At 43.1% G+C, this 22,049-nt stretch overlaps 1 protein-coding gene and 2 non-coding genes across 5 annotated transcripts in view; all 3 read left to right on the top strand.

Moving 5' to 3' along the window:
- The first annotated feature begins 4,543 nt into the window (after nt 1-4,543).
- Nucleotides 4,544-4,650, top strand: LOC114116526 (U6 spliceosomal RNA). Its single transcript, XR_003590427.1, has one exon. It is a non-coding gene; the product is annotated as a U6 spliceosomal RNA (small nuclear RNA).
- Nucleotides 4,651-12,695: 8,045 nt separating this feature from the next.
- On the top strand, nt 12,696-12,842 carry LOC114116495 (small nucleolar RNA SNORA79). Its single transcript, XR_003590399.1, has one exon. It is a non-coding gene; the product is annotated as a small nucleolar RNA SNORA79 (small nucleolar RNA).
- A 4,219-nt stretch (nt 12,843-17,061) lies between these two features.
- Nucleotides 17,062-22,049, top strand: part of GRHL2 (grainyhead like transcription factor 2) — a 172,324-nt gene continuing 167,336 nt past the window's right edge. For 2 of the 3 annotated variants that reach the window (XM_027973164.2, XM_027973163.2), the window contains exon 1: nt 17,062-17,415. In XM_027973164.2, coding sequence (XP_027828965.2) covers nt 17,396-17,415 — 20 coding nt within the window. In that variant the 5' untranslated portion in view covers nt 17,062-17,395. Of the gene's footprint in view, nt 17,473-22,049 lie in introns of all 3 variants that reach the window. The other variant, XM_042254430.1, reaches the window with a different exon arrangement.

Raw genomic sequence — 22,049 nt, 5'->3', positions numbered from 1 at the left:
GAGAGTCCCTTGGACTGCAAGGAGATCCAACCAGTCCGTTCTGAAGGAGATCAGCCCTGGGATTTCTTTTGGAAGGAATGATGCTAAAGCTGAAACTCCAGTACTCTGGCCACCTCATGTGAAGAGTTGACTCACTGGAAAAGACTCTGATGCTGGGAGGGATTGGGGGCAGGAGGAGAAGGGGAGGACAGAGGATGAGATGGCTGGATGGCATCACCGACTCGATGGGTCTGAGTGAACTCTGGGAGTTGGTGATGGACAGGGAGGCCTGGTGTGCTGCGATTCATGGGGTTGCAAAGAGTCGGACACGTCTGATCGACTGAATTGAACTGAACTGAATAATATTGAAAATGATACAGGTTAATATCATTAAAAAAATCAATCCATGCCTCACTCCTCCCCACTTTCCAATCCCACTCCTCAGGGGCAACTGTTTTTCATCATTTAAGCTTTCTTTTTCAAATTCTGTCATTCACTTCTATATTTCTAAGTAGTATGCTGACTGGCCAACCCAGAACACAGTTCTGTGACCCAGGTCTGGCCAATGAGATTGAGGCATATAGGAGGCTTCTCGCATCAGTGCTGGCATTTCTTTCTTCATAAATGACTTAGTTGAGGTAAGCACCACCCTCTCCTCCTCCTTACTGTCTTAAGCATAGATGTAACGGCTAATGTTGATGGGGTCGTCTTGTGTCCACATGAAAAAGGCCAAGAGACTCTCAGAGATACCACAACTGAGTGTTGGGACCAATGCTAACTTTCAGACCTTTTTTTTTTTTTTTTTCCAAATGAGAAAAACTAAATCGCATCTTTCTAAACTACTGTTAATCAGCCTTGATATTACTAGCAGCCAAAAGCATTTCTAATTGATGTTTAGTTGCTAGTTTCTGATTTATGAATTTGGGGCAATAAGTATTGACTTTCTGTTATAGAAGATGACTATTTTGAGCTTCCCAGGTGACACTAGTGGTAAAGAACCCGCCTGCCAATGCACAAGATGTAAGAGAAGGGGGTTCAGTCCTTGGGTTGGGAAGATCCCCTGGAGGAGGGCATGGCAGCATAATCCAGTACTCTTGCCTGGAAAATCCCACAGACAGTGGGGCCTGGTGGGCTGCAGTCCATGGGATCGCAGTGAGTCAGACATGACTGAGCGACAAAGTACGTGTGCAAGCAGATGATAATTTAACTCTCACAATCTCCCGCATCGTCGTCACCCACCCAATACCAGTATCTTCCTCCTTTCATCTTCCCAGTTTATCACCAGTTTTAGTAAATTATCATCCAGAAATACTATTATGAAGATCATATGAATATTATTCACTGTTGAACCAAGTATGTAGCAAGATTAATTTGATAATATTTCCAGTCTTGTATAATTTTCCCCCAGAGTTACTGAATGTTAAATATTTAGTTTTCTCTGTACCTATTCCTAATACTTTTCATACCCTCAAAGAGCATCTCAATATAATTTTCCATAATGTTAAACTTAATTGTTGGGTTCAACCCTTCACCCCCACCCCAAGACCTCTGTTGGATGAGAGAATTTAGTTGCTCTCTAAGCCTGCTAAGCCATTATCATTTTCTGCCATCCCTCTAACTTTCTCCTCTGTTGCCTCCTCTCTTTCCTGAATCTTAAGACTATCTCTTTCTTGGTTCTTTCTGTTTTTCCATGTCTTAATAGAGTACATTGTCTAGTATTTTTTTGAGAAAGGATGCAAGGTTTTAGAACTTGAGCTTCTGGAATTGAATTTTATTCTACTTTCATACTTCACTGATAACTTGTCTAGGTATATAATTCAGCATTTAAAGGTTTTTGTCCCCGCTAATATCTTGATTATACAGTGGAAGTGAGAAATAGATTTAAGGGACTAGATCTGATAGAGTGCCTGATGAACTATGGACTGAGGTTCTTGACATGGTACAGGAGACAGGGATCAAGACCATCCCCATGGAAAAGAAATGCAAAAAAGTAAAATGGCTGTCTGGGGAGGCCTTACAAACAGCTGTGAAAGAAGAGAAGTGAAAAGCAAAGGAGAAAAGGAAAGATATAAGCATCTGAATGCAGAGTTCCAAAGAATAGCAAAAGAGATAAGAAAGCCTTCTTTAGCGATCAATGCAAAGAAATAGAGGAAAAGAACAGAAAGGGAAAGACTAGAGATCTCTTCAAGAAAATTAGAGATACCAAGGGAACATTTCATGCAAAGATGGGCTCGATAAAGGACAGAAATGGTATGGACCTAACAGAAGCAGAAGACATTAAGAAGAGGTGGCAAGAATACACTGAAGAACTGTACAAAAAGATCTTCAAGACCAAGATAATCACGATGGTGTGATCACTCACCTAGAGCCAGACATCCTGGAATGTCAAGTCAAGTGGGCCTTAGAAAGCATCACTACGAACAAAGCCAGTGGAGGTGATGGAATTCCAGTTGAGCCGTTTCAAATGCTGAACGATGATGCTGTGAAAGTGCTACACTCAATATGCCAGCAAATTTGGAAAACTCAGCAGTGGCCACAGGACTGGAAAAGGTCAGTTTTCATTCCAATCCCAAAGAAGGGCAATGCCAAAGAATGCTCAAACTACCACACAATTGCACTCATCTCACACGCTAGTAAAGTAATTCTCAAAATTCTCCAAGTCAGGCTTCAGCAATACATGAACCATGAACTTCCAGATGTTCAAGCTGGTTTTAGAAAAGGCAGAGGAACAAGAGATCAAATTGCCAACATCTGCTGGATCATGGAAAAAGCAAGAAAGTTCCAGAAAAACATCTATTTCTGCTTTATTGACTATACCAAAGCCTTTGACTGTGTGGATCACAATAAACTGTGGAAAATTCTGAAAGAGATGGGAATACCAGACCACTTGACCTGCCTCTTGAGAAACTTATATGCAGGTCAGGAAGCAACAGTTAGAACTCGGCATGGAACAACAGACTGGTTTCAAATAGGAAAAGGAGTATATCAAGGTTGTATATTGTCACCCTGTTTATTTAACTTCTATGCAGAGTACATCATGAGAAACGCTGGGCTGGAAGAAACACAAGCTGGAATCAAGATTGCTGGGAGAAATATCAATAACCTCAGATATGCAGATGACACCACCTTATGGCAGAAAGTGAAGAGGAACTCAAAAGCCTATTGATGAAAGTGAAAGTGGAGAGCGAAAAAGTTGGCTTAAATCTCAACATTCAGAAAACGAAGATCATGGCATCTGGTCCCATCACTTCATGGGAAATAGATGGGGAAATAGTGGAAACAGTGTCAGACTTTATTTTTGGGGGCTCTAAAATCACTGCAGATGGTGACTGCAGCCATGAAATTAAAAGACGCTTACTCCTTGGAAGAAAAGTTATGACCAACCTAGATAGCATATTCAAAAGCAGAGACATTACTTTGCCGACTAAGGTCCATCTAGTCAAGGCTATGGTTTTTCCTGTGGTCACGTGTGGATGTGAGAGTTGGACTGTGAAGAAAGCTGAGCGCTGAAGAATTGATGCTTTTGAACTGTGGTGTTGAAGAAGACTCTTGAGCATCCCTTGGACTGCAAGGAGATCCAACCAGTCTATTCTGAAGGAGATCAGCCCTGGGATTTCTTTGGAAGGAATGATGCTAAAGGTGAAGCTCCAGTACTTTGGCCACCTCATGAGAAGAGCTGACTCATTGGAAAAGACTCTGATGCTGGGAGGGATTGGGGCAGGAGGAGAAGGGGATGACAGAGGATGAGATGGCTGGATGGCATCACTGACTCGATGGATGTGAGTCTGAGTGAACTCTGGGAGTTGGTGATGGACAGGGAGGTGTGGCATGCTGCGATTCATGGGGTCGCAAACAGTCGGACACAACTTAGCGACTGAACTCAAATGACTGAATATCTTGAAGCTGGCAGTATTGTTGAATGAGCTAATATATTCTGATTCTTCTTTTTTTTTGGCCATGCCCCACAGCTTGTGGGATCTAGTTCACCGACTACGGCCACTGCAGGCTGTGGAAGCTCGAAATCCTAACCACTAGACCACCAGGGACTTCCATTTTTTCCCCTTTCTTTTTTTTTCTTATTGTTGATCCTTTGTGTCTGAGCAGTTTCCTCTTTGCTTGCTTCATTTTATTTTCATTTCATTTCTCTGGGCTAGAAAGATCAGCCCAGACATTTTATGATAATTGCTTCAATTTACATCATTTAGAACCCACTGTGCTGACCACTGTGTGGGTCATACCAATTAGAAGACTTAAAATACTTAAGCTCTTTAAAAATTATATTTTGTCTTTTCTCTGATAATTTTCTTTCCAACGTTTTTCCATTCTCTTTTTCTGAAATACCTCTTAGTCATGTATTAGATCTACCTGTCTGACCTTACAATTGTTAATTTTTTTTCTCTTTTACTCTCTATTTTGTCTTTTTTTCCTACTTTATGGGAGATTTCCTAGATTCTATCTTCAAATATACCATGGAAGGCTGTTTTTAGGCTTTCATATTGATATTTTAATGTCTATGAGCCCTTTTTGACTCCCTGATGGTTGTTTCATTGTTTTAAATAGTATGCTGCTCACTGCCGCAGCACATATGCTAAAGCTGGAACAATGTAGAGAAGATGAGCATGGCAAGTGTACAAGGATGACAAGCAAATTCATGAAGCATTCCATAAAAAAATTTAAAAAAATAAGTAGTACGCTGTTCTTATTTCATGGATGCAATGTTTTCTCATATTTTAATTATACAATCTTTATTCCATCTTTGTACCGTCTGTTTTTCTTAAAATCACTCTTTTAGTTACATTTTGGTCAAGTCTTCATTTTGGAGGCTTTTCTCAAATGTCTGACCTCTAACCTCTTATCTATATTTAAGAGTGTAGCAGAAAGAGCTCCTTAGAAACTCTCTGTATGAAGGTAGGACTTGTTGACTGATGGACTTTGTTGAAAGCAGATGTATTAGAGAATGGCCCTCTTTTTCCTTTCTTTCTTTGCTTTCTTTCATTTCTTCCTTCCTTCCTTTCCCCCTCTCTTTTCTTTCTTCTCTTTCTTCTTTTTTTCCCCACTCTCTCTTTCTTCCTGATTGGGAAACACGCACATCAGTATCTGCAGATCTTTTCTCTAAGACCTTACAATTAATCCAAAGAAAGATCTTCTGATCTCCTGCTTTGAGAAAAGGCGTGGCTGCTGGTGGGATAAGCTTGGTTCCTGGCTCACTGGGCTGGGTGGAGGAAACCAGGAGATGGTATCTCACTAATTAGCATATGGCCTTCACAAACTCTCCTTGTTATAGGTCCAGTGCCTCACTCCTGATGATTCCCTCGATACACCCAAGTCTGCAGTCTTCCTGGTTCACTTCGTCTAGAATACACTCCTGTCTCCTGCCAGAATGAGGAGGGATGGTGTTACGGGCTGAATTGTGCCCCCCACCTAAATCCATAGGTTGAGGTCCTAACCCTTGGCAGTGGCATACTCCATTTTATTGCACTTCACTTTATTGGGCTTTGTGTGCATTTATTTTTTTTAAACAAACAGAAGGCTTGTGGCAACCCTGCATCAGGCAAGTCTGTTGGCACCATTTTTCCAATGGCATTTGACCACTTTGTGTCTCCGTGTCACATTTTCACGATTTTTGCAATATTTCAAACTTTTCAATTATTACTATATTTGCTACAGTGATGCGTGATGTGCTCTTTTAAAACTTCTATTTATTTATCTATTTGGCTGTGCTGGGTCTCGGTGCTGCGTGGGCTTTTGTCTGGTTGCAGTGAGCCAGGGCTACTCTTCCTCGCAGTGCATGGGCTTCTCACAGCGGTGGCTTCTCTTACTGCAGAGCACGGGCTCCAGGCACATGGGCTTCCATAGCTGCGGCATGGGCTCAGTAGCTGTGATTCCCAGGCTCTGGAGCAGGTTCAATAGTTGGGTGCTTGGGCTTGATTGCTCCGTGGCACGTGGGATCTTCCCAGACCAGGATCGAGTCCATGCTTCTTGCATTGGCAAGTGGATTCTTTACCACTGAATTGCCAGGGAAGCCCAAAAAGTGACCTTCAATGCTACTATTGTAATTGTTATGGTGGCACCATGAACTGTGCCCATATAAGATGGCCAACTTAATTGATAAATGTGTGTGTGTTCTAATGTCTCCATTGATGGGTCATTCCCCCATCTCTCTCAGGCCCCCCTATTCCCTGAGACCCAACAATATTGTTATCAGGCCACTTAATAACCCTACAGTGGCCTCTAAGTGTCCAAATGAAAGGACAAATCACATGTGTCTCATTTTAAATTAAACTTGAAAATTATTAAGTTCAGTGAGAAAGGCATATAGAAAGCTGAGTCAAGCCAAAAGCTAGGCCTCTTGTGCCAAATAATTAGCTAAGTTGTAAATGCAAAAAAAAAAAAAAAGAGTTCCTGAAGGAAATTAAAAGTGCTACTCCAGTGAACACAGAAATGATAAGAAAGTGAAAAACTTATTGCTGATATGAAGCAAGTTTTAGTGGTCTAGATAGATCAAACCAACCACCACATTGTCTTAAATCAACGCCTCCTCCAGAGCAAGGCTCTGCTGCTGCTGCTGCTGCTAAATCACTTCAGTCGTGTCCAACTCTGTGCGACCCCATAGACGGCAGCCCACCAGGCTCCACCGTCCCTGGGATTCTCCAAGCAAGAATACTGGAGTGGGTTGCCATTTCCTTCTCCAATGCGTGAAAGTGAAAAGTGAAAGTGCTCTAATTCTCTTCAGTTCTGCGAAGGCTGATGGAGGTGGGGAAGCTGTAGAAGAAAAGTCTGAAGCTAGCAGAGCTGGTTCATGAGCTTTAAGGAAAGAAGCTGTCTCTGTTACATAAACGTGCAAGATGAAGCAACAAGTGCTGATGTAGAAGCTGCAGCAAGTTATACAGAAGATCTAGCTAAGATAATTATCAAAGACGGCTACATTAAACATCAAACTTTCGGTGTAGATGAAAAACCCTTATATTGGAAGAAGATGTCATCTAGAACTTTCACGGCTAGAGAGAAGTCAACAACTGGCTTCAAAGCTTCAAAGGACAGGCAAACTCTCATAAAAGAGGTTTATACAGCTGGTGACTTGACGTTGAAGTCAATGCTCATCAACCACTCTGAAAATCCTCAGGCCCTTAAGAACTATCCTAAATCTACTTTGACTGTGCTCAAGGAACAAAGAGCTTGTATGATTGCATATGTGTTTACAACATGGCTAACTGCATGTTCTAAGACACTGTTGCAGAGAAGGCAATGGCAACCCTCTCCAGCACTCTTGCCTGGAAAATCCCATGGACGGGGGAGCCTGGTGGGCTGCTGTCTATGGGGTCACACAGAGTCAGACACGACTGAAGCGACTTAGCAGCAGCAGCAGCAGCAGCAAGCCACTGTTGAGACCTACTGCTCAGATAAAAAGAGATTAATTTCAAAATACTGATGCTCACTGAAAATGCACCTGGTTACCTAAGATCTCTGATGGAGGCATACAAAGAGATGAACGTTTCATGCCTCCTAAGATGATATCCATTTTGCAGCCCGTGAATCAAGGAGTCATTTCAACCTTCAAGTCTTACTAATTAAGAAATACACCGTGTAAGACTAAAGCTGCCATAGACAATAATTCTTCTCATGAATCTGGACAAAGTAAATGAAAAACCTTCAGGAAAGGATTCGTCATTCTGGATGCCATTAAAAACAGTCATTAAGAACATTAAGATGAGGTGACTCACAGAAAAAAGGTCAAAATATCAACATTAACAGGAGTTAGGAAGGACTTCTCTGATGACCCAGCGGTTAAGAATCCACCTGTCAATGCAAGGGACAGACATGGGTTTGATCCCTGGTGAGGGGAGATCCCACATGCTGTGGAGTAACTAACCCTGTGTGCCATGACTACGGAAGCCCACACACCTAGAGGCTGTGCTCTGCAATAAGAGAAGCCACCGTGAGAAGCCTGCACACCACAGGGAAGAGTATGCCTTGCCCACCACAACTGGACAGAAGCCTGTGAGCAGCAACAAAGACCCAGCGCAGTCAAAAAACAAAATTAATTAAAAAACCAAAAAACAAAAACAGGAGTTGGGTAAAGGTTGGTTCCAATCCTCATGAATGACTTTGAGGCATTCAAGATTTCAGAGAAGGCTCTTTGACATAAATCACAGCAAGATCTTCTTTGACCTACCTCCTTGAGTAATGGAAATAAAAACAAAACTAAACAAATGGGACTTAATTAAACTTAAAAGCTTCTGCACACCAAAGGAAAATGAAAACAAATATGAACAAAATGAAAAGACAACCCTCAGAATGGAAGAAAATAATTGCAAATGAAGCAATTGACAAAGGATTAATCTCCAAAATATACAAGTGGCTCATGCAGCTCAATATCAGAAAAACAAACAGTCTCCAATCAAAAAAATGGGCAGAAGACCTAAACAGACATTTCTCTGAAGAAGACATACAGATGTTCAACATCGCTTATTATTAGAGAAATTCAAGTCAAAACTACAATGAAATATCACCTCACATGGTCAGAATGGCCATCATCAAAAAATTTACAAACAATAAATGCTGGAGAGGATGTGGAGAAAATGGAACCCTCTTACACTGTTGGTGGGAATGTAAATTGATGTAGTCATTATGAAGAACAGTATGGAGAATCCTTAAAAAAACAGGAATAAAACTACCATATGACCCAACACTCCTACTACTGAGCATATACCCTAAAATAGCTCAGTCATGTCCGACTCTTTGCGACTGTACCCTATCAGGCTCCTGAGAAAAACCATTATTCAAAAACACACATGTATCCCAACATTCATTGCAGCATGGCCAGTACAGGGAAGTAACTTAGATGTTCATTGACAGATGAATGGATAAAGCAATTGTGGTACATATATACATTACAATATTACTCAGCCATAAAAAGGAATACATGTCAAAAAAAAAAAAAAAAAGGAATACATTTCAGCCAGTTGAATTGAGATGGATGAACCTAGAGCCTGTTATAGAGTAAAGTCAGGAAAACAAATATCACATATTAATGCATATGTATGGAATCTAGAAAAAGTACTGATGAACCTATTTGGAGGGCAGTAATGGAGATGCAGACATAGAGAACAGACTTGTGTACACAGTGGGGGAAGGAGAGGGTGGGAAGAATTGAGACAATAGCATTGAAACATATGCATTACCACATGTAAAACAGATAGCTGTTGGGAAGCTGCTATAAAACACAGGGAGCTCAATCTGGTGCTCTGTGACAACTTAGAGCAGTGGGATGGGGATGGGTGGGAGGGAGGTTCAAGAGGGAGGGGATATATGTATACTTATAGCTGATTCATGTTGTTATATGGCAGAAACCAACACAACATTGTAAAGCAATTACTCTGATCAAAAACAAATTAAAAAAAAAGATTTCTGTGAAGGAAATAACTGCAGATGTGCTGGAAATAAGCAAGAGAATCAGAAACAGAAGGAGAACCTGAAGATGTGACTGAGTTGCTGCAATCTCATGATAAAACTTTCATGAATGCCGAGTTGCTTGTTATGGTTGAGCAAAGAAAGTGATTTCTTGAGATGGAATCTACCCCTGGTGAAGATGCTATGAAGATTGTTGAAATGACAAGGGTTTAAAATATGACAAAAACTTAGCTGGTAAAGCAATAGCAGGACTTGAGAGGATTGACTCTAGTTTTAAAGGAAGTTCTTGCTATTAAACAGTACTGCATGCTACCAAGCAATTTCTTTGGGAAAGGAAGAGTCAATTGATGTAGCAAACTTTACTCTTGTCTTATTTTAAGTCATCACAGCCACCCAAACCTTCAGCAACCACCACTCTGATTAGTCAGCAGCCATCAATACCTAGGCAAGACTCCCCACCAACAAAAAGATTACTTAATGAACGCTTAGATGATGGCTAGCATTTTAATAATAAAGTATTTTTTTTAAGCAATAAATTGTGGTATTCTACATGAAAATAAACAGAGAAGATGATGGCAGCCCACTCCAGTACTCTTGCCTGGCAAATCCCATGGATGGAGGAGCCTGACAGGTTGCAGTCCATGGGCTCTTGAAGAATCAGACATGACTGAGCGACTTCACTTTCACTTTTCACTTTCATGCATTGGAGAAGGAAATGGCAATACTCCAGTGTCCTTGCCTGGAGAATCCCAGGGATGGGGGAGCCTGGTGGGCTGCCGTCTATGGGGTCACACAGAGTTGGACACGACTGAAGCGACTTAGCAGCAGTAGCAGCAGCACATGAAAATAAAAGGTACAAAACGTCTTATTTCAACATAAAAACTAAACTATTTTTTCTGGAGTACGTCTTGATCTGGGAAAAGGATAGATATGCTGGAAGAAAGAAAAAAAAGAAAAGAAAAGACAACCCATTCTTTAGTCCTATGCTGTTGAGCAGCGGATGACTTCAATGAAGTATTTTTTACTTAAAAGTATGCACATTGTTTTCTTAGACATAATGCCATTGCACAATTAATAGACTACAATATAGTGTAAATGGAGCTTTTGTATGTACTGGGAAACCAAAGAATTCATGTGACTTGCATTATTGCAATATTCACTTTATTGAGGTGCTCTGGAACTAAACCTCCAATAACTCCGAGGTACGGCCTTACCTCCGAGTGTGACTGTATTTGGAGACAGGGCTTCTAAAAAGGCAATTAAGGTAAAATGGGGTCATATGGGTGGGCCCTAATTCAACATCACCAGTGTCCTTATAAGAAGAGACGATTAGGACACGTGCATGTTCACAGTGAACAGGCTCTGTGAGGATAGAGCCAGTGATGGCCACCTGTAAGTCAAGCAGAGAGGCTTCAGAATGAAGCAAACCCTGCTGAAACCTTAACCTTGGACTTGTAACCTCCAGACCCGTGAGAAAATATATTTCTCTTGTTTAATCCACATGATGTGTGGTATTTTTTATGGTAGCCCTAGCTTTGCCAACAAAGGTCCGTATAGTCAAAGCTATGGTTTTTCTAGTAGCCATGTACAGATGTAAGAGTTGGACTGTAAAGAAGGCTGAGTGCCAAAAAATTGATGCTTTCAAATTATGGTGCTGGAAAAGACTCTTGAGAGTCCCTTGAACTGCAATATCAAACCAATCAATCCTCAAAGAAATCTACACTGAATATTCACTGGAAGGACTGATGCTGAAGTTGAAGCTCCAAAACTGTGGCCACCTGATGCGAAGGGCTCACTCACTGGGAAAGACCCTGATGCTGGGAAAGACTGAAGGCAGGAGGATGATGGGGGTGATGACAGAGGACGAGCTGGTTGGATGGTATCACCGATTCAATGGACATGAGTTTGAGCAAACTCTGGGAGATGATGAAGGACAGAGGAGCCTGGCATACTATAGTCCATGGGGTCACAAAGAGTTTGACATGACTTAGTAATTGAATGACAAGCAAATTAATACAGATAGAAGCTTGATTATACCAGGGGTGGGGTGGGGGGGGGGGCAAGGGGACCTAGAGGGTCTAACAGCTTTGAATTAAAAATGTTAATCTATTCCTCTGGTTTCAGTCCTTCCACTTGCTCCCACCTTCAATGACAATTAGAAACTTGATTTTCTATGTCTTTATGAGGTTCTATAGCCTAAACAGGCTTGATCCTGTCTACAGATGCTCTGGTTCATCTTTCTCAGTTCAGCTAAATCAGTGTCTACTCCTTTAGTCACTTTCCACTTTTTTCCACCTTCCAAATTTTGTTATCTTGAACCATCTCATCTCCTTTCTTATTCTTCCATCAATGGGACTTCAGGAAGAAGTAGAGATAAAGATATGTATTCAATACAGTATGTTTTAACAGGACCACCTTTCTGTTGAAGAGTTACCAATGACCAGCCCAAGAAACAGAAACCTTCACTTCCCTGAAGGAGATGTGCTACTTCAGGCTACTAGCTAAAGTCCACACTGCTAGTTTCAGAGTCTTCATGGAAGCAGTGTCAATGCAAATATACGTATCCATACAACTATGAAAAATAGAAGTGGCCCCAAACAGTAAGAAAAGTGCCATTTAAAGCTTAGTTGGTTAAGTTATATATGTCTATGTTGATTTCAAATTCAGACACCCAGGTACATTTCATTCTTTACAAGGTTACTTCTTGGGGATAAAAGCCAAACAAAAAAACAGTATTTTTATAGTGTGAAGCAACCTAGGAGATACCACCAGTCATCTACCACAGTAGATTCAATGTGCTTTAGTGGCTCTGTATATGACATTCAGTGGGTGAAAAGCAGCAAAGCAGATTCAACTGATGGTTCCTAGAAACCTGGTATTTTTAGGAACTTCTTGGAGAAGGAAATAGCAACCCACTCCAGTATTCTTGCCTGGAGAATCCCATGGACGGAGAAGCCTGGTGGGCTACAGTCCACAGGGTTGCACAGTCGGACACGACTGATAGACTTAACTTTCACTTTCACTAACCCTGGTGGCCCAGTGATTAAAAACCATCTTTCATGTAGGGGACACAGGTTCAATCCCTGGTCTGGGAACTAAGATCCTACATACTGCGGGGCAACTAAGTCCATGTGCTGCACCTAAGACCTGATGCAGCCAAATAGATAAATATAATACATATATTAATATATATAAATTATATATATGTATATACATACGATTTAAAAACAAACTTGGTATTTCTGCCCATATGCCACAGAAGCAGCATTCTTCTCCTCACATCTCATTATAAGAGATTTAACATCGGATGGCTGTTCTTCTCACTCCCTGGAGCCTTAGGTAGTGGGTTTTAATACATCATATATCTAAACTGACTTGTCTTCACTCAGGGCACTATGGGGATGAGTTGGCTATGGGGTAGCATCTACTGATTTTTGTGGAGTCAAAACAACCGAGGGGGAAAAAAAGACATAATAAAGTAACAATTTGGTTAGCAAATACTAAAGTTTTAATTTAGGAAAATGGCATTGGCCATTATAATAGATGCTAAAAATCACCATTAAAATGATAACAGAAGTAAACATGAAAATGATAATGGAAGTTTTTCTCCCCTAGAAATTTAACTAAAACTTTAATCTCATAAATGAAATAGTTTAAAAACACTAGCTTTTTCTTATCGCTAGCTTTTTACATGAGAATTTACTTTGTTGCTGCCACATAAAATGACATCAGACACTAACCTGTGCTGAAGTTCCTAAAGGTATGACAAATAATGTAGCAGATCACAGGCTGTTTTTAAAAAATGCACTAACTGCTCCAATTTAGAATAACAGTCAACCATTATATAAACAGTCACTAGATTAGGAATAAAATAATCCAGACAGGTAAAATCGACTGCCTACCCCATGGTTGCTACATGTTGCTGGAAAACTCCAAGTTCAGCATAATTTATAATGATGGCTTTCAGTGGCTGCTGAGGTGCTACTTCCTCCCGTCAGCATTTGGTACTGATGTGTTTCAAACTCTAACCTGCATCAGAATCACCTGGAGGACTTGCTAGACACACAGACTGCTGTCCACCTCCATGAGTTTCTTGAGGCCTGGGGTGAGTCGGTGAATTTGCATTTTTCACAAGCTCCCAGGTAATCTGATGTTGATGGTCCATCCAGGGACCACACATTGGGAATGACTGCTGCACTTAAGAGTTTACGGAGAAAGATGTTTGAGAAAGAGAGAGAAGTACATTCTCATGTTGGGTGTGGCAAGGTTTCAGAGTCACTTAGAACTATTTTGCCAACAGAATCAAAACAATTGGGTAACCTGAGGCTTCCTTGGTGGCTCACTGTAAAGAATCTGCCTGCCAATGCAGGAGACATGGGTTTGATCCCTGGTCTTGGAAGATTCCACATGCTTTGAAGCAACTAAGCCCGAGCACCACAACTTGAGCCTGTACTCCAGAGCCCAGGAACCGCAGCTACTGAGCCCACACATGGGAATTACTGAAGCCCGTGTGCCCTAGAGCCTGTGTTCCTCCACAAGAGAAGCCACCGCAGTGAGAAGCCCAAGCACCGCAGCAAAGAGTAGACAGCCCCCAGACCAACCCCTGCAACTAGAAAAATCCCGTGCAGCAATGAAGGCCCAGCACAGTCAAAAATAAGTAAATAAATAAATAGTATACATATGGCTGAGTCCCTCCACTGTTCACCTGAAACTATCACAACATTGTTAATACCCCAATGTTAATACAAAATAAAAAGTTTAAAAAGAAATAAAAATTAAAAAAAAACCCTTCAATTGGGTAACAGAGTTAACTTCATGGTTGATGATTTTAAATTGTTCACGAGGACCTTCTCCTTCATGAATCTAACCAAACAATATAGCAGTAGGTAGTCAAACAGGGCATACTAAGCAATGCAGTCAAGGCTGAGTTGTTAGATATTGGTGAGAAAGAAAGGAATCTTGGGCACCACTGATCAAGAAAAGGCAAGGTTGGCTCATAAATTCTAGTTTTGTTTGCACAAACAAATTTGGGACAGTTTGGAAAAAGTTCTTTTGACATGGATGGTTTTGGAAATGGCTTCAGATTAAAGATGGCAGATGGACCCATACTTGTTTTTGTTCATTGTCTCCTGAAAAGGACAGTAAAGGAAAGTAAGAGGATAAATTCACAGGGACAAAGAGGATGGAGGTGGAGTCATCTGCAAAAGATCTGTCTCAACACAATTCTGGAAGATGGGGATGAACGGAAGAGTGGAAATTGGTTTAACAGAACATCAGAAGCTACTCTAATGACATCCTAGAGGTCAGTATAGAAACAGCCCAAGAGATTCTTCTATAAAACATCGGATTAGGCCGGGTCTTGGAGATGCCAGAAATCATGAGAGAGATGCTGAGGAGAGGGCGCAGGATCTCAGAAGTGAGAGGGAGGCGAGAGGCTGAGTGAGCGAGTGTGGATATTTGGGCTTGTTAGAGCCTCAGGTCCCCTGTCCCACTTCTTGCAGCCAGGTGATTACAGTGACGGTGGGAAATACAGGAGAGAGGCTTGTACATCCGGCAGAAAGAAGGGCAGGAGTAAAATACCTACAGGAAAGAAAGAAGCTGCATGCTGAGCAGTGACTGCTCTGGATCTCTTCTGACCTGTTCTGAGAATACCAGCAGCCAGGTGAATGTACCCTCAGTCAAGGGATGGCAGATATTTCTCTTGAGATGCTGAAGAGCCCACCAGAAAAGACATCTCATTTCTGATATTTGGGGAATCTTCCTAAGGAAAGATGAACTTTTAACATGACAGAGAAATGGGGCTCTTACTCTGGAGATGACGGATTGTTCCAAGATGACAACTGAGTAGCAGGTCCAGAGAGGAACTCATCTCCATTGGAACAAAAGGGCAGTGGACTTTCGGAAGGATGTTTGGGGGTGTTGGGGGTAGGATTGATTGATCATTTGAAAAATAAATGTGACAGTCATTTGATAGACATGTTGTAGAAAAAAAATATCCGACTGGAAACATCACAAACTAAGTAAATAGATAAAAGCTTGTTTTAAAAATAAGAAAACAAGCATAGTACAGTAGCTGGTTCTGTTGTGACTAGTATTTGCACACTCACTGACTACTTGCTGTGCCTAAGCTGTGAAAGAGATACATTGGAAAATGGTGGAAGATGAAACTGGACAGGGTTTGAAAGAGCTAAGTCCTTATCTAAGGCAACAGGTGGTCAAAGCACCTGTTATCAAAATTGATAAATCAAGGGATAGCTGTGTAAATTACTAGAAATAGGAAGGTAATGACAGAATAGACAGCTAAAAGTGGAATTTGGTAGCCTCTAGACAGGAGGTTAAGAAGGTACATGTAGTAGGTATTGCATTACCTTAAAAAAGATAGTGTGCATGCTTATCCTGTATTTAAAAAGAAAAAAAAATCCTGAAATTCATTTGTTGAGAATGAAACATGGAGCAGCCAAACCTTGCCTCATATCATATGCAGGAAATATATGATCCATACAGATTAAAATGGAAGTTGTTTCACCTCTGCCAACATAGTAATAACTCGAAATAAATTATGATAAAATTTCCATGCCCTCTTTATTTCTACAATTAATATGCATGGGCTACATTACTGTCAGAATTTACACAAGTACTCATTGGAAGGATTGGTTATAAATTACAGGTTTGCAAATTCGCTGCTCTCAACCAGGGGCAACAAAACTGCAAAAAGTCAGTTTCATCCTGAATTGTTTCCGTAGCAACCATATTAAGTTGGAAGGATAAAGCACCTTTGTAGTTGCTGCCTCTATTGAATTACAATGTAAATGTTGATGCCTGCCTGGAAACGTCAAATGACAATAGGTTTATGGGAGGGATTCAGTGGTTTGCAGCTCTGCAATCCTGGGCTGCAGAATTGAGATGGAAGAGTTGCGCTTGAGCCATTTGACTGTTCAACCAAATTTCTTCATCCCGTCAAAACCAGCCACTCCCTACCCGCCGAGGTCAAGAAAGGATGCTGTTGCTGCTGTTCGGTCGCTAAGTCGTGTCTGCTTATCTATTTATAAGTCTAGCCGTCTACCGTATCTTTTACACATTGGGACAGGACATGTTGTTTGTTGTGGATAAGAATGTTAAAAATGCAATTACGTAACAGACTTGGCGATCTTTGCGCTTTTCGACCCCTCGGAGCACAACGTAAACTTCAGTCCCGTACTTTTCCGACACTGTCCAACCTGTCCTCTTAATGTGGGTATTAAAAGCCTCGTGGTTGTGCTGCGCATTTGATTCCGGTTGGCTTGGGACACCTGAGTTCAGCTCTCCTTAGTCCTTCCGTTCGACCCACAATCCCTAGTGGTTGCAGGTGTTGGGTTGTATTTTTTTCCTGGTTAACTTCTCTCCTTCAAGGTCCCCCAACCCCTCACCCTAGGCCGGCCTCCGGGAAGAAGGGAAACAGCACGAAGTCTGCTCCAAGCGCCGACCCTCAGCTCCCACGGCCCGCCGCTGGGCCGCCAGCGTGCCGCCGCTCCACTCAGGTAAACTTCGGAGCGAGTTACCTGCACTTGGAGAAGGGCCTTACCTGAGCACGCCTCTGCCAATGGCAGCTCACCTGAGGGAGCCCCGCAGCCAATCACCGCGCAGCTCGTCCCTCGGGCTCGTACCCTTTAGTGAAAGAATTCAGCTCCTTGCGAGAAAGTTACCTGTGGCCGCCCAAGTCCGCCACTTTCTGCTCTGTGGCTGCCCATTGCCACCATTCGGGAGGGACTCCGCGCCGCCCGGCCGCCTCCGAGCTCGGGCCCCATGTGAGGGGCCCCCCCCCTTATCCCACCTTTCCGGCTAGGTGAGGGCGCGAGCGGGCGAGCGAGCGAGAGTGGTGAGGGGGGACGGAAAAGCAGAATTACCTGTAGCTCTTGTTCTGCCATCTCGGGCGCTCTCACACACCTTCACCTGCACAGACTTGAAAGTCCAGTTTCACCAGAGGCTGAGGCTCCAGGAAAAGGGGAGCGAGTTCATTGGATCAAACATGTCACAAGAGTCGGACAAGTAAGTGGATCACACGCGCCGGCTGCTGCTACTACCACTTTGGGCTGATGGCAACTGGTTTGTTATTTTTTTTTTTTTTAAGTTGCTATTGTTGGTATTTTTTTTTTCTTTCTTTTTCTTTTTGGTGTATCCAGACTTTTCCAGATTATGTTTCTACCCTGGTTAAGGGGAGAAACCCTGCAAGAATGTGAATGTTTAATATCCCCTTTGGGCCTTGATAGTAAAAGTAGGTTTTCCTCTTTCCTTCCTCCCTTTACGAATGATCTCAGCCCCGGTCTCCCAGGACGAATCCTTGGATATTGGCAGAGGTTTCGGTAGAAGGGGGCGGGAGGCCTCTTATTCCCCTTCTCTTTTAGTTGCTCCCACCGCTTCGGGCTCCCAGGGCCATTTGGAAAATTCAGCTGCGTTCCTTCGATTTGCCCAAAGGGCCTGCTGGAAAAGCGGGTCTTGGCGGCTTTTGTGTGAGCGCAACAAAGAGCCTTTATCCTGAAAGCAGAAACGGCCATCTTCCCGCACCGGGCCGGACGGTGTGCGTGTGTGCGCCCCCGACGGGAGGCCAGACGCCGGCCGGCCGCGGTCTCGGGGGCCACGGGCGCCGAACCCACCCGCGTCCCCGGGCCTCCCCGCCCCTCCTGCCCGCCCCCGCATTGTTTGGCCACCTTACGCAGGTGCGGGAGGACGGGGGCCTTTCGGAAACGAGGGGGGTCGACTTGAGGCCAGAGTGTGCCACGGTTGGGCGCGAAGGGGCGCGTGCGACTTAGGGAGTCCCCTCCACGCCCGGCAGGCCTCCGCCGCCCCGACGGCCGGGGCGCCGCGCGCTGGAGGCCGCCACCTCGGGCGTGGCTAGCGGGACGGCGCGAGTGCGCCTGGCCTCCCCGGGGGACTGTCGCCGAAAAGGCGGGGGGCCCGGCTTCCCGCGCCTCCGAAGGCCAGCTTGGGGGAGCGTCCGCCCCGTCCGGGACTGGAACTGGAGACGCGCCGGGGCACGGCGGCCGGAGCCGCGGGGCGCCGGGCCCCGGTCCAGTCTCGTCCGGGCGGCCTCCCAGCAGGCCTGGCCCCCGCCTCCGGGCCGGCTTTGTGCAGGCTGGGGGAGGTGGGGCCGAGGGCGGGAGCGAGGGGGAGCCGGAGGTGGGTCCCGCGGCCTTTCCTGGGATTCGGTGGCGACACTCCCTTCCCCCTCCTGTCGGGCGCGTCCCCGGCTGGGAACGGGCTGCGTCCTATTGGAGTGCATAGGGGCCACCTTCCCGCCTTGCCCGGTCGTTTTATCTCGGCGGTGTGGCCACCTCAAGGAGACCTTCCTCAGGGCGCTTCTCCTGGCAAGGTGGCCCTGGACCTTCTCGGATTGAGGGACCTTGACTGGGGAGCGCGAATGCCCCGCGGACCTATCGAGGGATGGAGGGGACCGTCTGCAAAGTTAAGCCCCGGGTAGGGTAGGCGTAGTTAACATCACAGGCTAGCATATTAAAAAAAAACAAAACTAGGTATTAGTACCACTTTACTCATTAGTGAAAAATAAGCTGCTGCGACTATATACACCGGAGGGTTGGACCTAGTTGCAAACGATGAGAAGAGGGCGGGAGAAGGGTAGGACCGGGGTAGTGATTGAGTGTATTCTCGCTTCCTCCCCCTAAATTCTCTCTAACCTTTAAGAACTCACTACTCCGAGTTTGAAAACTTCAGTAACCAAAAGCCGAGATGGCAGCAGGGTTTTTTGTTTGTTTTCATCTTCTTGTCAAAAACGGTCGCAAATCTAGTGAATATTGGATAAGACTTACTGTAATTCCTTAATTAAATCATATAAAGTTGGTCGCACCCCTTTGTTTTGTGATACAACGGGACTCAAAGGAATTTAGGGTGAAATCAGATGGGCTTATATTTTAACCGGTTGTACTTAGCACCAATAAAGATAATTTATTTAGTGTTGAAGATAAGTTCTAATATAGTCAATAATGTTGTGTTAACTTTGGTGACGGACAGGAACTACATTTATTGTTCGGATAATTTTGTAAGGTATTAGTCCACAGGCTTCCCAGGTGGCTCAGTGGTAAAGGGTCCGGGTGCCAATGCAGGAGACTCAGGAGACATGGGTTCAATCCCTAGGTAGGGAAGATCTTCTGAAGGAGGAAATGGCAACGCGCTCCAATTTTCTTGCCTGTAAAATTCTATGGACAGAGGAGCCTGATGGGCTGCAGTCCATGGAGTGGCAAAGATACAACTTAGCCACTGAGTGCGAAGTATGTAGACATCAAATCACTGCGTTGTGTGCTTGAAACTAATACCATATCGACTGTGAATTATATGTCAATTAAAAATAAATTTAAAGAATAAGTTCAGAACACTAGCAATCTAGTCTATCGCTGTGATACATTACCAAATTTCTATGGAAAAAACTATCTAGGGTTATATATACTTACATTTAATGAAAGTAACTTTTATCTAGTCATGTTTTCCAAGACTTCATTTTGTTTCCGGGGAAAAGAAATACTAACAGTACCCCAAAGAGACTGTTGAACCCCATTCGCCTCTCTTTGCTGGGACTATGGAGAAATGCTTGACATTAAAAAATGATCTTTGGATCGTTTTTGCAGATTCTAGCCTAGTTTTCTTAATGTTAATATTCTAATGGAGGGCTGTCAGGATGGGTCTAGGTTTTTATGAGCTTGAAGCTTATGCAATTGTGTGTGTTAGGTGGAGTAGGGGTGAGGTCTCAAAAGAAAAAAAAAAAAACCCACACACATTAGCCTGTTTTCTGGAGGTTCCTGCCAGAACAAACAGGGATCCTGAAGCTTGAACTTGATCAGCTTCACGGTAAATCTGTGTAGGAGGCCTGTCTGTATTTTCTGGAACTAACCTGAAAGAATACACACAGGATTTTTTTTTTTTTTTCTATAAACCCATCAAAGTGTAGGTAAGCTTTTGGATAGCACAGGAAGATAATTCCAGTTAGCAAGTCTGGACTGAAGTAGCATCATCTTTTTTATAGCTGTGAACTTTTCAGATGCAAACGATCTACTTTTTATGTTCTGCAATGTTGATGCTATCGCTATTTAAAACAAAGTATTTTTAGGACAGTTTGTCTTTGTACATATTTAAAATTTTTCTACTCCCCCTTTCTAACATTTTATGAAGATTTATGGTCTTTGTCAACAAGCATGTATGTTCTAGCAGCAGAGTGATGGATTTAGAAACTTTTACATTACTGCCAAAATATTCAGAATATATATGATTTGAAACTCACAGGTGTTTTTCATTACCTATATGTGTTTTCTGATTACTTACTATTTGCAACACATTCAGATAAGTATATAGGAGAATAAAAAGATGCATAATGTGGGCTATGTCCTCAAGGGACTTTCACAATCCAGCAGAAGATGAGACTTGAACAGATATTATAAAAGTCCCCCTTCTCTCTACCCACCCCACTTTAGCTTTAGGGCAATTACCTTTAGTCTTTCGGTGCATTTTATCTAGGGAGTCCAGCCATAATTCTAGAAAGAAAAATAAATTTATAGATGCCTTATGTGGGTGGGTAATCTTTCAATTAATGGAGTGAAACATTTTAATTAATCTTTCTACCTAGATAGCATATTCAAAAGCAGAGACATTACTTTGCCAACAAAAGTCCGTCAAGTCAAAGCTATGGTTTTTCCAGTAGTCACGTGTGGATGTGAGAGTTGGACTGTGAAGAAAGCTGAGCGCTGAAGAACTGATGCTTTTGAACTGTGGTGTTGGAGAAGACTCTTGAGAGTTCCTTGGACTGCAAGGAGATCCAACCAGTCCATCCTAAAGGGGATCAGTCCTGGGTGTTCTTTGGAAGGAATGATGCTAAAGCTGAAACTCCAGTACTTTGGCCACCTCATGCGAAGAGTTGTCTCACTGGAAAAGACTGATGCTGGGAGGGATTGGAGGCAGGAGAAGGGGATGACAGAGGATGAGATGGCTGGATGGCATCACCGACTCGATGGACGTGAGTCTGAGTGAACTCTGGGAGTTGGTGATGGACAGGGAGGCGTGGCGTTCTGCGATTCATGGGGTCACAAAGAGTCGGACAGGACTGAGCGACTGAACTGACTGACTGACTGACTCTTTGGTTTTATAAATGTATATGTTCCTATTTGGCTATATACTTTTTTTTTGACCATGCCATAGGGCTTGCAGGATCTTAGCTCCCTGACTAGGGATAGAACCTGGGCAAGAGCAGTGACAATGCAGAGTCCTAACCACTGGATTGCGAGGGAATTCCCTAAAATATCTTTTAAGATCACAAACACCAAGTTAACCATATCTTCCTCAAAGCACTATAAATACCCACTCATTTATTCAACAAATATATCTTGAGTGCCACTATATACTGAACAATGCCATTGATCCTGGCATTGAGATTCATTAGCAAATAGAACAAACTCCTTGCCATCATGGTGCTACCATTGTAGTGCCAGGAAACAGAGGAAATCTATAAAGAAGTAAATATATAACAAGTTAGACGATGATAAACGCTACAAAGGAAAGCAAAGCAGGCTAAAGGGATTGCAAATAATGGGAATTATGTTATATAAGGTGGTCAGGGATGGCCTTTCTGATGAGATGACTTTTGAGCAGATAGCTGAAATGAGGGCTCAAGCACCGAAGATTCT

The sequence above is a fragment of the Ovis aries genome, chromosome 9, assembly GCF_016772045.2.
Source record: "Ovis aries strain OAR_USU_Benz2616 breed Rambouillet chromosome 9, ARS-UI_Ramb_v3.0, whole genome shotgun sequence".
Lineage (NCBI taxonomy): Eukaryota > Metazoa > Chordata > Mammalia > Artiodactyla > Bovidae > Ovis > Ovis aries.
The sequence above is the reverse complement of the archived record's forward strand: the minus strand, read 5'-3'. Positions and strand labels throughout refer to the sequence as shown.